We start from the raw sequence: 15,802 nt of genomic DNA, 5'->3' as shown, positions 1-15,802 counted from the left end.
AAGCTTTTTAAATAAAACAAATTTTATTAACATTCTGCATCTTTATTCTTCATGTCTACATCTTTATTTCTCAACATAGTCACCCAGGTGATGAACATACACTACACGACGAACTGTATCCGGACACCCCCAAAAGCATACGTTTTCGTATTAGGCGCATTATACTGCCAACTGTTGCCAGATACTCCATATCAGCGACCTCAGAAGTCATTAGACATCGTGAGAGAGCAGAATGGGGCGCTCCGCGGAACTCACGGACTTCGAACGTAATCAGATGATTAGGTTCACTTGTGTCATACGTCTGTACTCGAGATTTCCAAACACCTAAACATCCCTAGGTTGACTGTTTCCGATGTGATAGCGAAGTGGAAACGTGAAGGGACACGTAGAGGACAAAAGCGTACAGGACGACCTCGTCTGTTGACTGACAGAAACCGCCGACAGTTGAGGAGGGTCGTAATGTGTAATAGGCAGACATCTATCCAGACCATCACACAGGAATTCCAAACTGCACCAGGATCCACTGCAAGTACCATAACAGCCGAGAGGTGAGAAAACTTGGCTTTCATTGTCGGGCGCTTCAGTCTGGAACCGCGCGATCGCTACGGTTGCAGGTTCGAATCCTGCCTCGGTCATGGATGTGTGCGATGTCCTTAGGTTAGTTAGGTTTAAGTAGTTCTAAGTCCTAGGGGACTGATGACCTCAGATGTTAAGTCCCATAGTGCTCAGAGTCATCTGAACCAGTTTTGAACCATGGTCGAGCGGCTGCTCATAAGCCACACATCACGCCGGTAAACGCCAAATGACGTCTCGCTTGGTGTAAGGAGCGTAAACATTGGACGATTGAACAGTGGAGTGACGAATCACGGTGCACAATGTGGCGATCCGATGGTAGGGTGTGGGTATGGTGAATGCCCGGTGAACGTCATCTGCCAGCGTGTGTAGTGCCAACAGTAAAATTCGGAGGTGGTCGTGGTGTTATGGTCTGGTCGCTTTTTTCATGGAGGGGGCTTGAACCCCTTATTGTTTTGAGTGGCGCTATCACAGCACAGACCTACATTGATGTTTTAATCACTTTCTTGCTTCCCACTGTTGAAGAGCATTTCCGGGATAGCGATTGCATCTTTCAACACCATCGCACACCTGTTCATAATGCACGGCCTGTGACGCAGTGGTTACACGACAGTAACGTCCATGTAATGGACTGCCCTGCGCAGAGTCCTGGCCTGAATCCTGTAGAACACCTTTGGGATGTTTTGGAACGCCGACTTCGTGCCAGGCCTGACCGACCGACATCGATACCTCCCCTCAGTGCAGCAATCTGCGAAGAATGAGCTGCCATTCCCCAAGAAACCTTCCAGCACCTGATTGAACGTATGCCTGCGAGAGTGGAAGCTGTCATCAAGGCTAAGGGTGGGCCAACACCATATTGAATTCCAGCTTTACCGATAGAGGGCGCCACGAACTTGTAAGTCATTTTCAGCCAGGTATCCGGATATTTTTGATCACATAGTGTATTTCTCCCAACGACAGGCCAGTTTGTCAATACGGTCACGATAGAACGTTTGTTGATGGAGCCACAACCTGACCTGTACTTGCACTGCTTCATCACTATCTAAGTGAGGTCCACGATGGTGTTCTTTAAGTTTTGGAAACAGATGAAAGTCGGATAGGGCCAAGTCAGGACTGTATGGAGGATCACAGATGACAGTGAACGCAAGGCGTCGATCGTTGCAGACGTCGCAGCCCTCGTGTGTGGGCTGGCATTATCATGCTGAGAGGGTGCTCCATGTGTGGACGGACTCTTGGAATTCGTGCTTTCAGTTTTCTGAGGGTTTTGCAGTGTACCGACATACTTCTACAATTCGGAGCCCTCTAGCGGGAGAGGGTTGCAACTTGCGCCAGCGGAGCGGCGAAATCGACCGAGTAATGTGAATGACATGCAATACCTCAACCGATCTTGAGAATAGAATAAAAAATTTGGTGGCATTACATTTCAGTACGTTCTCGTAAATTCGAAAAGTTTCATGAAACTTTAGTTGAAATGTTGTTATTCAATATTTTTCCAGTAATTAATAGTGTATCCCCATAATAGTGATCTTAACTATTGTGTTATTGGATGTGGGATATTTTTATTGTTAGAAGGAACTACGACCATCCATTGTGCGTTTTTCTACTAATTTAACAGTACAACTGCCGAAAATTAATTGAACTATGATAACAGTTCACTAGGAGAGAACTTACAGCCTTTAAATCCATACATATGATCAAAATGTGTGTGTGTGTGTGTGTGTGTGTGTGTGTGTGTGTGTGTGTTCTGTGGTGTCACCGCCAGACACCACACTTGCTAGGTGGTAGCCTTTAAATCGGCCGCGGTCCATTAGTACACGTCTGACCCGCGTGTCGCCACAGTCAGTGATAGCAGACAGAGCGCCACCACATGGCTGGTCTAGCGAGACTTACTAGCACTCGCCCCAGTTGTACAGCCGACGTTCATAGCAATGGTTCACTGACAACTACGCTCTCATTTACCGAGACGATAGTTAGCATAGCCTTCAGCTACATTTGCTACGACCTAGCAAGGCGCCGTATTCAATTGATAATTAATATTATGAAGCATGTACCGTAACGAGAGATGTTCTACAATTGTGGATTAAAGTTAAGTATTATATCAACTACGTACTTTATCTGCAATTCTCAAGATATTGTCCTGTTCCAGACTTCACGCCAGTCAGCGTGTAATTAAACGCGTGCATTTCGGCCTCCTCTAGAAAAACAGTGTTGGCTCTTCTGCCAACACTACATGTTCCACATCTCCTTCCAAACAACTCTACCGATTTCAACTAATGTTGGTACACATATCCCTTACTATCAGGCAACAATTGCTGTGGGGATGAGAACCACCTACTTTCCATAATTCAAGAGCTATGACATCTTAAACGATGAGGTCATGAAAAACTGGCGCATCTTGTATTGCCATTTAAATGTATTACTTCTGTGTTGCGACCTGTGTTCTCAACAAATTTCGCAGGAAGTATCCACGTGTGACGCTAAATACACCTACAAAAGTATATCACATATAGTTCAGGAAATATGACTCAATAGACAATGTGATGCTGGCCGAAGTGGCCGTGCGGTTAAAGGCGCTGCAGTCTGGAACCGCAAGACCGCTACGGTCGCAGGTTCGAATCCTGCCTCGGGCATGGATGTTTGTGATGTCCTTAGGTTAGTTAGGTTTAACTAGTTCTAAGTTCTAGGGGACTAATGACCTCAGCAGTTGAGTCCCATAGAGCTCAGAGCCATTTTTTTGACAATGTGATGTGCGAAAAACTGCCGCATTGTGCATGACGTTTAAATTTATAACTTCTTTGCTTCTAATTATATTCGCAATACATTTTGCAGACAGTATTTACGTAAGCCGCTGAATGCACCTACGCAAATATGTCATTGTACGACACATAGTTCAAGAGATATGACGTCACAAACACTGAGGCAGTTGAAAAAATGCCGCATCAAGCATGAAGTTTTAATAGATTTTGTCTTTGCTACTGAGACACTCCTACAATAGTCTGTCCCCTTGGCTGAGTGGTCAGCGCTCTGAGTTCCGTGCAGTGGGCCCAGGTTCAGTTCCCAGCCGGGTCGGAGGTTTCTCCACTCGAGGACTGGGTGTTGTTCTTATCTTCTTTTCATCAACATCTTCGACACGCAAGTCGCCCAACGTGATAATGATGACGATGATGTCTGGTTTATGGAGCGGTCAACTGCGTGGTCATCAGCGTCCATACAAAGTCCCAGTTCTTACACAGTCCAATATTTCACAATCCAATCTAGCCACTGTCACGAATGATTATGATGATGAAATAATGAGGACAACACAAACACTCAGTCGCCGGGCAGAGAAAATCTCCAACCCGGTCGGGAATCGAACCCGTGACCATGTGATTCGCCCAGCGTGTTGTCAACGGGGAAGACTCGCAACTCCACTCGGGGACTGGGTGTTGTGTTGTCCTTACGTTCATATCGTCTTAAATGACATTCCACTGTTGACATGGGTGTGTGGGTACGTCCCGAAAGTCAATTAAAAAAATGCGAAGCGCAAATGGCCGTAGACGAAAACGATAGACGTCTGTAGAGCAGTGAGGAACCATTGCAGTACAGATGTTTACAGAATCGCGTTCTTAATCTGGATACTGTACTTACACATTTGTCCATTGTGCGTATAATTTTGTACGACTGTTTGATAATTTCAGAGGTATTTTCACGAATATATGGAAATGAATTTTTTGCTATGTTTCACTACAAACACAGGACATTTTATGTTTTCATTTCTAATAGAAAATTGACAATACCCACGCAATGATGGGTTTCTCAGCAAGTCTCTTGTAAATCGGATATAGAGAAAGTGACCTCTACTGCAGAAAGAGAAATAAATTTAGGGATGACGGATGAAATTATCTAATATTACATGTGACTGTCTATACGTCATTACAGGAGGAAATAGTAGGTTATGTTTCGTACTTGCGTGTTTCTTGTAAAGCCGTACCCTACGAAGCTCTCGTCAAACAGGGGCAGCTCTCCGCTGGCTGCCACATATACCGGCTCAAAGGCCCATCCGTACTTGACGCTGTAGGCCACGGACAACTGCGTCGAAGAGGCGTTAGCGTGCTGCAGCCAGCGAGTCGGATCCAGGGACATCTGGTTGTCCTTGAAGATTTCCCAGTGGAAAGGACGGGCCAGCCTGTCCTCCACCAGCTGTTGTAGCTCCCACTTGTCCTTCGGTGGGCCAGCCAGTCTCGCGTCCAGCTCGAACACCGGCAAGATGTACGCGCACCTGCAACGCAGACGAATAACGCTGTACTTACCGTAGACTTACAGCGGTTGGACAAAGGTATGGAAACATCCAAGAAATGCATGCCTGAACATAGCTGCTGAAGCTAGCCGAGCCTGCAGGTTGTGCTGCTTTATTTGACCACAAACGAAACCCGTCGCGCCGGTCGGAGTGACCGAGCGGTTCTAGGCGCTTCAGTCTGGAACCACGCGACCGCTACGGTCGCAGGTTCGAATCCTGCCTCGGGCATGGATGTCCTTAGGTTAGTTAGGTTTAAGTAGTTCTAAGTTCTATGGGACTGATGTCCTCTGATGTTAAGTCCCATAGTGCTCAGAGCCATTTGAACCTATTTGATACTTATCGCAATGTGTCGGTCATGCTCAGTACAGTGTTCTGTGTAGTTGTGAGTGCATTACGTCGGAATTAAGTGTAATCGAACACAGGCAGATTGTTGGTGCTTCCAAAACCAAGGTAACTAGTGTGTTTGGTGTTTCAGCAGGCACCATATCAAAGATTTGTATCGCATATAGGGAAAGAAGAAGGGATCGGTTGGTAGGACATGTTCTGAGACATCGAGGGATCACCAATTTAGTATTGGAGGGCAGGGTGTAGGGTAAAAATCGTAGAGGGACACCAAGAGATGAATACACTAAGCAGATTCAGAAGGATGTAGGCTGCAGTAGGTACTGGGAGGTGAAGAAGCTTGCACGGGATAGACTAGCATGGAGAGCTGCATCAAACCAGTCTCAGGACTGAAGACCGCAACAACAACAACAATATAGGGAAAGCGGAAAAACATCATCCGCTAAGTCACAACACCGATAAAAGTGTGTCAAGAATGATCGTGACAGTCGGTCATTGAAAAGTATTATGACGAAAAATAAGAGAACGACAAGTGCAAAAGTCACTGCGGAATTCAATGTCGCACTCGCATTGAGTCATTAGACCTCAATATTATTGAGCCTCGGTGGCCAACTTGGGAGAGAAGGCTACGTGATCGCTGTCCATCACAATCGTCGTTGTAATAAGACAATAAGACGAAACAGGGACTGTTGTTGAGTAGACATCACATTTCATCACTTAGGCGGGAGAGATAATTGTGCAGCGTTCCAAGATTTCTTCAAGTGTTTGTACAGTCCGAGGGATGAATCGGAAATAGAGGTAGTGAATTATGAAACTAATGACATTACAAAAGTAATGCCAGATCAAGTGTATAAAGGCCTTCGAGGTATCAAGAAAGAAGAGGCGCCTGGAATGATAGTGTTTCAATCAAAATATTGAAAGATGAAAGACAAATTGATACAAACAGAAGTTAGAAAATTATTTATAGAATGTCCAGGGGGCGGGGGGGATTTAGTCTCCGAAGTCGGAACAGTGGCGTAAACGTTATAGTGCTACAGTCGTTAACTTCTGAAATTGACGCCGCCAGAGTAGGCACCCACGAGAACAAGGACGCGTCACAAGATGCCGCCTAACATAATATACCATTTTTTATACGCTTTTGGCCTTCTGGCCGTGCAGCTGCGGCTTGAAATGAAACAGATCAACATTTTACCTCAAAATAATCGCGGTTGGCTGCTATGAACGTTTGCCAACGTCGCTATAGCTGCTGGAAGCATCGTTCAACCATGTTATCAGGAAGGTCCCGTGTGGCTTCTCTTGTGGCAGTCATGATCTGTTCGACCTAATGAAATCTACGCCCCCGTAGGAGAGCAGGAGAGCTCCCATGGGAGGAAAGAGAAGGAAAAAAAGAAAACACACGGTGCGAGATCTGGTGAGCACGGAGGGCATAGTAAAAGGGTGATCTGTTGCCTTCCAAGGGCCTCTTGGACGAGGACAGAACGATGTTCAAAGCCGTTGTGTAGCAACAGCCAGTTGTTCCCATACCGAAGCTCATGACTAACGACGCTCAAGCGGCCGAGATTTTGTAGCGGGTTTTGTTTACCGCTGCACCGTCTTGGATGCATTCCATTTGAAAAATTCCGTTTGAATCAAAAAACAATTCAAGTATCACCTCTCCTCTTGACCTGTCTTGTTGCGGTTCTTTGTGCCGTGGTGATGCTGGCGTTTTCCAGAAGGTCGCTTGTCGGCTCAGTTGCGGATCGCTCAGGAAACACCTTGTTTCGTCTCCGTTTATTATCCAGTCGGTTCATCATCAGTACTACTGAACATGACGCCAAATATCGTCATGCTGTCATTACGACGGTCTTGCTTCGGGATGCTCACAGTGCTTGGGAACCTGCGACATGTTTCGGTCATTAGTCAGAATTTTTGTAGCTCGCACTGTGGCTGAAACCTACTGCTGCTGCGAAATCGTCTACCGATTGGGAGCGATTGGCGCGCGCCGACATTGCAACCTCTTCAATCTTGCGTTCAGTCCAAACCACTACGGCACATCATGTTCCAGACTGTGTCTCCTTTGCAATAAGCTTCGGTGCCACTTAAATACAAGACTGCGTCTCAATCATTGAGTCACCGTCAGCTTAATGCATCACTTCGATAGAGAGTTTGCCTAGTTCCTCGCAGAATTTGCTGTTTGTACTTTTTTCCAATTCCGACTTCCTCGAGTTCCGATGCGCGGAGTCAAATCACTAATAACAACCATATTTCTGCCAATAGTGGATGCACTCAACTATCCCTTGCTGACATGAGAGACTAACCGATACTGGACTAGCATTCTGGAGCACGACGGTTCAAACTTACGCTGGCGATCCTAATCCAGGTTTTCCGTGACTTCCCTAAATTCCTTCAGGCAAATACTGCGATGGACCTTCGAAATTGCATGGCCGATTTCCTTCCCAATTGTAGCCTAATCCGAGCTTGTGCTCCGTCTGTATTGGTCTCGTTGTCGACAGGACGTTAAACAATGATCTCCTCCTCCTTCTCCTCAGACTAACTGGCATACCAGCGCGCCACCTATGTGCTGTAGTGCATCACATCTCCGCTATGCGCCCAGTGTCAGAACTTAATGACTGTGCTGAGGTATTTCACAACAACGGGAACAAACAAAACAGAAAAATCTATACATTCTTTAGCCTCCTCTCTGTAATGGCAAGACATTCGCTAAAATCATTGTCATGCCAACTGCATAGGAAATAACATTGGTTTTTAATCAAACACAGAAGCAATCTGTCATTAGAAGCGTCTATAGCACAATTGACCGTTTGCAAGACGTGAACGAAATCACAGAACGGAGCAATGGAATGAATCACCACCGGGTCTCGGATTCTTTTTTTGTTTAATTTTGAATTAAATCTATTTTAACGGCCTCTGAGAAAGAAGTTATTGTTTCAGCCTGCCTTATTATATCCAACAATGTATATCGGAATACTACAGCTCCGATTAGACTTCTTCACAATACTGACAAATTAAGATTTAAATGATGATCAGGAAAGGAGATTCCGTACCATCAGAACAATTCTCAGCATCTGTAAAAGGAAGTTTTGAGACCTTCAAACTGGAGAAAGAAGCAACAGGTATGAACGGAATATATTTGAAACGCGTACATTTTTGAATGTCATTGTACTCTTCGTCTCGCGAGTTGATAGACTTTAACAACAAAGGCGGGAGACTGATACAGCAAGTTTAAATACTAATATTACAAAAGCGAAAGTATTGTATTATGTGGATCTGGGGACCTAGAAACGACGGAGAGGCTTCATCCCCGCCGTAGCCCGCAGTGGTTCACAACCCCACAACAGGCTACAGCAGTCCACTCACCCCACCGCCGCCCCACACCGAACCCAGGGTTATTGTGCGGTTCGGCCCTGAGTGGAGTGAAGTGGTGTGTCTGCAACCAGTCTATTAAGATGGGACGACATGATGTGTAACTGAATGGCGTAATGGAGCTGTTGTCTTTAGAAGCACCGTGAATAATTTTCCCGATTTATCAATGCGGAATGTCCATGGTATATTAAAGGAATGGTGTGCCACACAGTCATATAACGTGGCTTAAGAACAATAGTCGTAAAAAAATCCTAACCAGCTGGGATTGGAGATGAGTGTCTGGTCTTGTCAATGACAATCGATTACAAGCCAGACAGGAATTGCTGCTGTCAGTGAATGCAGCGGCAACTCAAGCATTTTCCTTGCAAACTACATGAAATATACATCTGGAGTGAAGTACCTCGTAAAACGCTATTACTTTCAGCAGCGTGTCAAACCGTTCGTCTTCTATAGCCAAGCAATACACTAACTGGGCTTTAGATGACGGGTTTCTAGAGTGGTCTGACGAGTTACGATGTTGCCTCTTTTCAGATGACGCATGGGGGTGCGATGGCCCATTGAGGAGCCTAACCTACAGTGTGATAGAGTTTACATCAGACCAGAGATGGTTCTGCAAGGTATTGGGGGATGTTCTTTATGCCATGACTTTTGCCCGCTCATTCGCTTTCAATGGAACGTGAACTGGGATGCTTATTTCAAAATTATTGATAAATAAATGTTGCCTTTCCTTCTAGAGTTCATGGCAGGTATTCTGTGGACACTTCCATCTTCCAAGATAACCGCCGTGTTCTCAGAGCTGTCCCATATGCTCCTGGTTTCAAAAAATGGTTCAAGTGGCTCTGAGCACTAGGGGACTCTACATCTGAGTCAGCAGTCCCCTAGAACTTAGAACTACTTAAACCTAACTAACCTAAGGACATCACACACATGCATGCCCGAGTAGGATTCGAACCTGCGACCGTAGTGGTCGCGCGATTCCAGGCTGAAGCACCTAGATCCGCTCGGCCACACCGGCCGGCGTTCCTGGTTTGATTAACACTCAGGAACCTTACCACACCGCTAGTGCCTCGATAAATTCTTTAGAAAATCTCTGGGATTGTTTGGAACAGCAGATGAAACGTCTGAATTGACATCCCCGCAGTCTGGTTGCTCTACAGGATATAATCATCAGTGAGTGCTTTGAGCTGGATATGGAATACCTGAGGAATCTTTCTGACTCAGTTCCTCGCCGTTTTCAAGACTGAAGGCGATGTTATACTCTAGTTGCCTTATGTCTGTTGTGGGTGACTATTTATTTTTGTTTAGTGAGTGTGCGACAGTACTGCCAGTCTAACTGAGCCTTTAGTTTGTCGCCTAATTAGTAGACGACGTTGTGCTTATTTGTAATTTCACTAAGTGATGGCCTACCATGAGAAATGGCATCACAACAGGAAAACGATGAACGAGTGTTATTCGCCTTGCTTGATTAAAACATGTCAGCCAGATTCAGAGGAAGTCCACATCTGTGTACCACACGTTGTACTCCGAAATGGTTCAAATGGCTCTGAGCACTATGGGACTTAACATCTGAGGTCATCATTCTCCTAGAACTTAGAACTACTTAAACGTAACAAACCTAAGGACATCACACACATCCATGTCCAAGGCAGGATCCGAACCTGCGACCGTAGCGGTCGCGCGGTTCCAGGCTGAAGCGCCTAGAACTGCTCGGCCACGACGGCCGGCCGCCGTACTCCAATTTAAGTAACTTTGTGACCGACAGATATCTGTGGTGGGGAGCAGAATTACCGGCTCGTACACAACGTGCCAAGAGTTCATGCTGTCCACAGTTGCCCGCACTCGAAAAATGAATACTCTGTGCGGCCTGCCTCGACTGGCCCCCTCCCACATCTTGGAGCCTACGTCGCTTGGGAATACATTGCTACTTGTTTCTGCAGAAGAGGCATGTCACTGAAACGTCGATATCAAAGTTATTTTAAAGAAACGCAGTATCGGCTGACGTACTTTTTGCACGGTGGCTCTCTTCTGAAGAGGTCCGCTAGCCCAGCCGCGAGGTCCATCCTGGGCCCTGGCAGCATGTCAACGTCTGGGCAGAGCGTGAGCTTCGTGGGGCAGGCGAGTCTGGCCGTGTTCCTGGCCAGGTTCTGCGGGTACGACAGCTGCTCCCCCACAGGGTGCGCCTGGCGCCACAGCAGCCGCTGCAGCACCTGCTCGTCGTCCTCTCCGCAGTCTGTTTCCTCCAGCTGGTCCCCAGCCGCGACGACGGTGTCATTGGGTGGATGCTCCGTAGGCCACAGTAAGTGGAAGCTCACCTACGATGAAACTACAGTACAGCAACGATTTTGGTTTGCTTGTCTTTGGGAGTAGTGCTGTCTGTGAAGTATTTGGAGCCACAAAGAGCCGGCCGGAGTGGCCGAGCGGTTCTAGGCGCTACAGTCTGGAACCGCGCGACCGCTACGGTCGCAGGTTCGAATCCTGGCTCGGGCATGGATGTGTGTGACGTCCTTAGGTTAGTTAGATTTAAGTAGTTCTAAGTTCTAGGGGACTGATGACCTCAGAAGTTAAGTCCAATAGTGCTCAGAGCCATTTGAACCATTTTTTTGAGCCACAAAGGAAGCATGCAGTTGGCAAGGAACTTGAAGGACATTAAAAGCAGGGTGTACCGTGTAGGAAGATCACAGATAGTAGGTATATGTACTGAACTCTGTTTTCCGAAATTATTTCACTGTGGAAGATTGCAGTACGCTTCATCTTTTCAATAATCGCACGAACGGCGAAATTACAGATATTGCAATAAGTGACCGAGGGACTGGACATTAGCTAAAACTGCTGAACAGTGGAAAAGCATACCTGTGAGATTCTACAGAATGTACGCGAAAACACGCATGTGCCCCCATCGGTAGGTCGTTGTGGCGATGCAGAATACCCAGCGATTGAAAAAAAGCACAGGTCGCTGCCGTTTTCAAGAAGCGTCGTCGGACAGATGCAAAAAAATTATAGGCCAACTACTGTAGATGAGAATCACGGCGTTGTCCGGGTATTTATTTATTCCAATCTCCATCTTCTCCTCCTTCCTTCCTCTGTCCACCTTCTCTTTCCCCCTCTCTGTGTAATCTTCTTTTTGCCTCTCTCTGTATCCACTTCCTCTTTCCCTCTCTCTATGTCCATCTCCCACTTCCCTTTCTCTGTGTTCATTTCCCCCTGCCCATCTCTCTGTCCGTCTCCTCCTGATCCTCTCTCTATCCGTCTCCTCTGCCCCCTCTCTCTGTCCCTCTCCCCCTCCCCCTTGTCAATCTGCTCCTCCTCCTCTGTGAATCTACTCCTTCCCCCTCTGTTCATCTGCTCCTACTCTCTCCAATTACATCTCCTCCTCCCCATTTGTTTGTCAGTTGACTCCCCCTCTCTCTGTCCCGTTCCTCCTCCCCCTCTGTCATTTGCTCCTCCTCCTCTGTTCATCTGCTCCTTCCACCTCTGTCCTTCTCCTCTGTCCATCTGCTCCTTCCATTTCTGTCCTTCTCCTCTGTCCATCTGTGTTGTGACGTAACAAGACTGTTACGCCACACTGAAGTAGCCGTAAGAAAGGCACGCGTACACACACGCCGACTGGCGTCAAGTCTGGAACAAGATACGTTATGACTGCTATCAAGAAAATACGTAGCTTTGGAATATACTTAACTTTAATTACTCCTTGTGATACATCTCTCTTGACTATACAAATGAGACTCGTAAGATACATGCACTGTTACAATTGGCGCCTTGCTAGGTCGTAGCCATGGACTTAGCAGAAGGCTATTCTAACTGACTCTCGGCAAATGAGAGGAAGGCTTCGTCCGTATTGTCGCTAGCAATGTCGTCCGTACAACTGGGGCGAGTGCTCGTCCGTATATCGAGACCTGCCTTGTGGTGGCGCTAGGTCTGCGATCACACAGTGGCGACACGTGGGTCCGACATGTACTAAATGGACCGCGGCCGATTTAAGCTACCACCTAGCAAGTGTGGTGTCTGGCGGTGACACCACAATCTGCTCCTTCCACCTCTGTCCTTCTCCTCCTACCCCTCTAATTCCATCTCCTCCTCCCCTCTCTCTGTTGATCTCCTCCACCCTCTCTCCCTGTTCATTTTCTCCCCTTTCCTTTCTGTGTCCATCTCCTCCTCTCCCTCTTTATTTCCATCTACTCCTGTTCCCTTTCTCTGTGTACGAAGTCGGTTCCAAAAATTCCGGAAATTTGCCCACAAAATTTTTCTGCGCTTACCTTTCACTTATTGTGCATGGTCTCCTTCGAAATATTCTCCTCCGTAATTGATACACCGCTCTCAACGCCGTTTCCACTTACGGAAGCAGTCTTGATACGCTTCTTGCTGAATCTCGTCTGTCGTTGCAAATCTTCGTTCTTTCAACGGAGTTTTCAACTATGCAAATAGAAAAAGTCCTCAGAGGCGAGGTCTGGAAAGTACGGAGTAGAGGCAGCACAGTGATTTCTTTTTTGTGCAATAGTCACTCACCAACAGGGATGAATGGACCCGTGCGTAATCCTGATGCAAGAGCCATGAACTGTCTCGCCACATTTCAGGCCGTTTCCTTCTTACATTTTCTCGCAGGCGTCACAACACGGTCCGATAGTATCATCGATTAACAGTTTGTCCCTGTGGCACGAATTCATAACGAACTAATCCTTCCAGGTCGAAGAAAACTACCAGTATGGCCTTGACGTTTGACCTGACCTCACAAGCTTTTCTTGGTCTTGGAGAATCTTTCTCGAAAATCGTGAAGAAGACTGAATCTTGGTTTCAATATCATACCGTAGACCCACGTCTCATCACCAGTTATGATTTTCTTAAGGAACATCTCGATCTGATTTGTGCGATTCAAATGCTCTTCACAGATTGCGAGGCGAAGGTCTTTATGATTTTGACTCATGAGCGGTGGGACAAACTTCGCGGCAACACAGTGCATTCGAAGATACTGTCTCAGAATTTTATGAGATGATCCACGCGAAATGTTATATTCTCCGCAATGTCTCGGACAGTCAGTCTTAGACTGGAACGCTTAGTTTCTTTCACTTTCCTGACGTCAGCATCGTCGGTAAATCTCGAAGGGCGTCGTGAACGAGAGTCACGTTTAACATCCGTCCGACCATTTTTAAAATGTGTGAACCATTCGTAGCACTCATCACTGTAGGCTTCCTGCGTCATTTGGTGTGTCTCTAAAGGTTTTCATGAGTTTCACGCAAAATTTAATGCAGACGCGTTGCTTCTCTGACTCTGCCATGTCGAAATTCGCAAACTGTGCGACACAACGTTCTGCTCAATACAGCACTGTACAGCAACTAACAGAGATATAACACTGAAACATCCGGAAGTTATATATTAGACACAGACGTGTGCAGGGATGCCAACCGCATTTCGCTCCAACACACCATTGGCGCGAAGTTACTAGTGTTCCGGAATTTTTTTCAACAGCCCCCGTATTTCCTCGTCGCCCTCAGTCTGTTTATCTCCTCCTCTCCCATTTTTCTGCCTATATCTTCTTCTCGGTGCCTCTGCACATCTCCTCCTTTTCTCTTTCTCTGTCCTCCTGCTCCTTTCCCATCGCTCTTGTCCCCCTCCCGTTCTCTGTCCATCTCCTCCTTCTCCTGTCTGTGCCCACTCCTCCTTCCCCGTCGTCGTCTATCTCCTTGTCCTCCCTTTTCTCTCCATGTTGTCGCACATCCCAAAGACGAGCCTGATGGTTCTTATTCTTACATTATTTCTTTTCAGATTCTAACTAAAATGTGCACCAAATCTGACTGAAATCGTGCGGTGGGTTTAGGGAGAGTTTTTAGCCGTGGCTTTGCTTGTATACGCACATGTCAATACATTTCATACATGAAACATATTTCACGTGCACTTATACACATGTTTCACCTGTAAGTCTAGCGAATTTCACCCTGAAGTTTCATTTTCATGCAGCTTAACGCTTATGACATTGCATCTCGAGAACTATGAGCTGTAAAATGATACAATTTTTCAGGTATAGCCAGTGGTATATGTGCCTACTGTCTACGAAATTTGTTGTGAATAGAATTAGTATCAAAGACGTAATAAATTAAAACGCCATGCGTGATGCGGTAATTTACCACGCCTCTCAGTGTTTGTGACATCATACCTCCCGAATCTGTTTTCCTAGGTATATTCAGAACACTAGTTACTGCAGAGGTCAGAGTAATTTTAGATTTAGTGCGGTACTGGAGAGACTACACTTCTGCATCTGTTTTTAATACAATATTTTACGACATTTTAAATGAGCGCCGCAACTATATAGCTGTATTCAGGATGGGCCTAAGCATGGGGAATCCATTGGCTGCTCTTTTTGTTTTCCTGAGCGTATCGTCAAGATCCGGTTACATCAAATATTCAATGTGTTTGATGCCGAAATATACGCGATGTTAGGAGCGCTGGAGCATATGAGATGTGTTGCGACCGCTAAATTCCGACGCCACGAGTGCTGTTCACTCCCCGCAACAGATAAAGTAATCCAGGATATCCAAGTCGATCTTCTACACGTGTAAAGGTTGGGGATAGAAGTGTCTTTCTGATGGGTACCGGGGCATATGGGTATTAAGGGAAACGAAATGGCGAATGCAGTACCCAAGGAGGCGTGTCGCGATCTTCAGATAGTTCAGTGTGCCATTCCCCTACATGCCACCACCTCGCCATTGAGGCAGAGACTCAAATAATGAGAAGAATCGCTGGAAGAGACGGACAATAAGCTGCTGTCCACACCGCGACCAAGGCATACCTCAATCTAGCCAAGCAGATGGGATGAGGTCCTCCTTACTCGTCTTCGAGTGGGCCACAGCCCTTTGACGCATGGCGCCTTGCTCCGTTGAGAGGGCCCTCCAATCTGTGGTGTTCGTGGTGTACAGATCACGGTACGCCACAGTCCAGACTATGTTTTATATTCAGACAAGAGGGCAGTACTCCTCTGCCGACAGATTTTCTCTTCGTTTCAACTAACAATAAAACGAATGTGGTACAGCTTTTAAGGTTTTCTGAAATGCCCCACGTGTTCCCCAAATTTTTAGGGAGAAACTTTTAATGTGTTATCAGGGTGGATGGTTCATCCACGATGTTTCTAAGTGGTCTGCAAGTCACATTTCCCTGTGTAGTAATTTCAGCTTTCCTCACATATTAATTGTGTTTTCGTTGCCAGTTTTGGAACATCTCATCATTTTGTGTTATCTTAAATGATGTGTGATTGTGTGGATG

General features: G+C 46.3%; 2 protein-coding genes across 2 annotated transcripts in view; both read right to left on the bottom strand.

Moving 5' to 3' along the window:
• Positions 1 to 10,641, bottom strand: part of LOC126457776 (beta-1,4-glucuronyltransferase 1-like) — a 51,278-nt gene extending 40,637 nt beyond the window's left edge. The window contains exons 1-2 of the mRNA XM_050094361.1: positions 10,559 to 10,641; positions 4,519 to 4,831 (exon numbers count right to left, since the gene is read on the bottom strand). Of these exons, the coding sequence (XP_049950318.1) occupies positions 4,519 to 4,831; positions 10,559 to 10,632 (387 nt within the window). The 5' untranslated portion in view covers positions 10,633 to 10,641. The remainder of the gene's footprint in view (positions 1 to 4,518; positions 4,832 to 10,558) is intronic.
• Positions 10,634 to 15,802, bottom strand: part of LOC126410864 (beta-1,4-glucuronyltransferase 1-like) — an 82,376-nt gene continuing 77,207 nt past the window's right edge. The window contains exons 3-4 of the mRNA XM_050081323.1: positions 10,709 to 10,866; positions 10,634 to 10,640 (exon numbers count right to left, since the gene is read on the bottom strand). Coding sequence (XP_049937280.1) covers positions 10,634 to 10,640; positions 10,709 to 10,866 — 165 coding nt within the window. The remainder of the gene's footprint in view (positions 10,641 to 10,708; positions 10,867 to 15,802) is intronic.

This window comes from Schistocerca serialis, chromosome 1 (assembly GCF_023864345.2).
Source record: "Schistocerca serialis cubense isolate TAMUIC-IGC-003099 chromosome 1, iqSchSeri2.2, whole genome shotgun sequence".
Taxonomy (NCBI): Eukaryota; Metazoa; Arthropoda; class Insecta; order Orthoptera; family Acrididae; genus Schistocerca; species Schistocerca serialis.
This window is presented reverse-complemented; position numbering and strand designations above follow the sequence as displayed.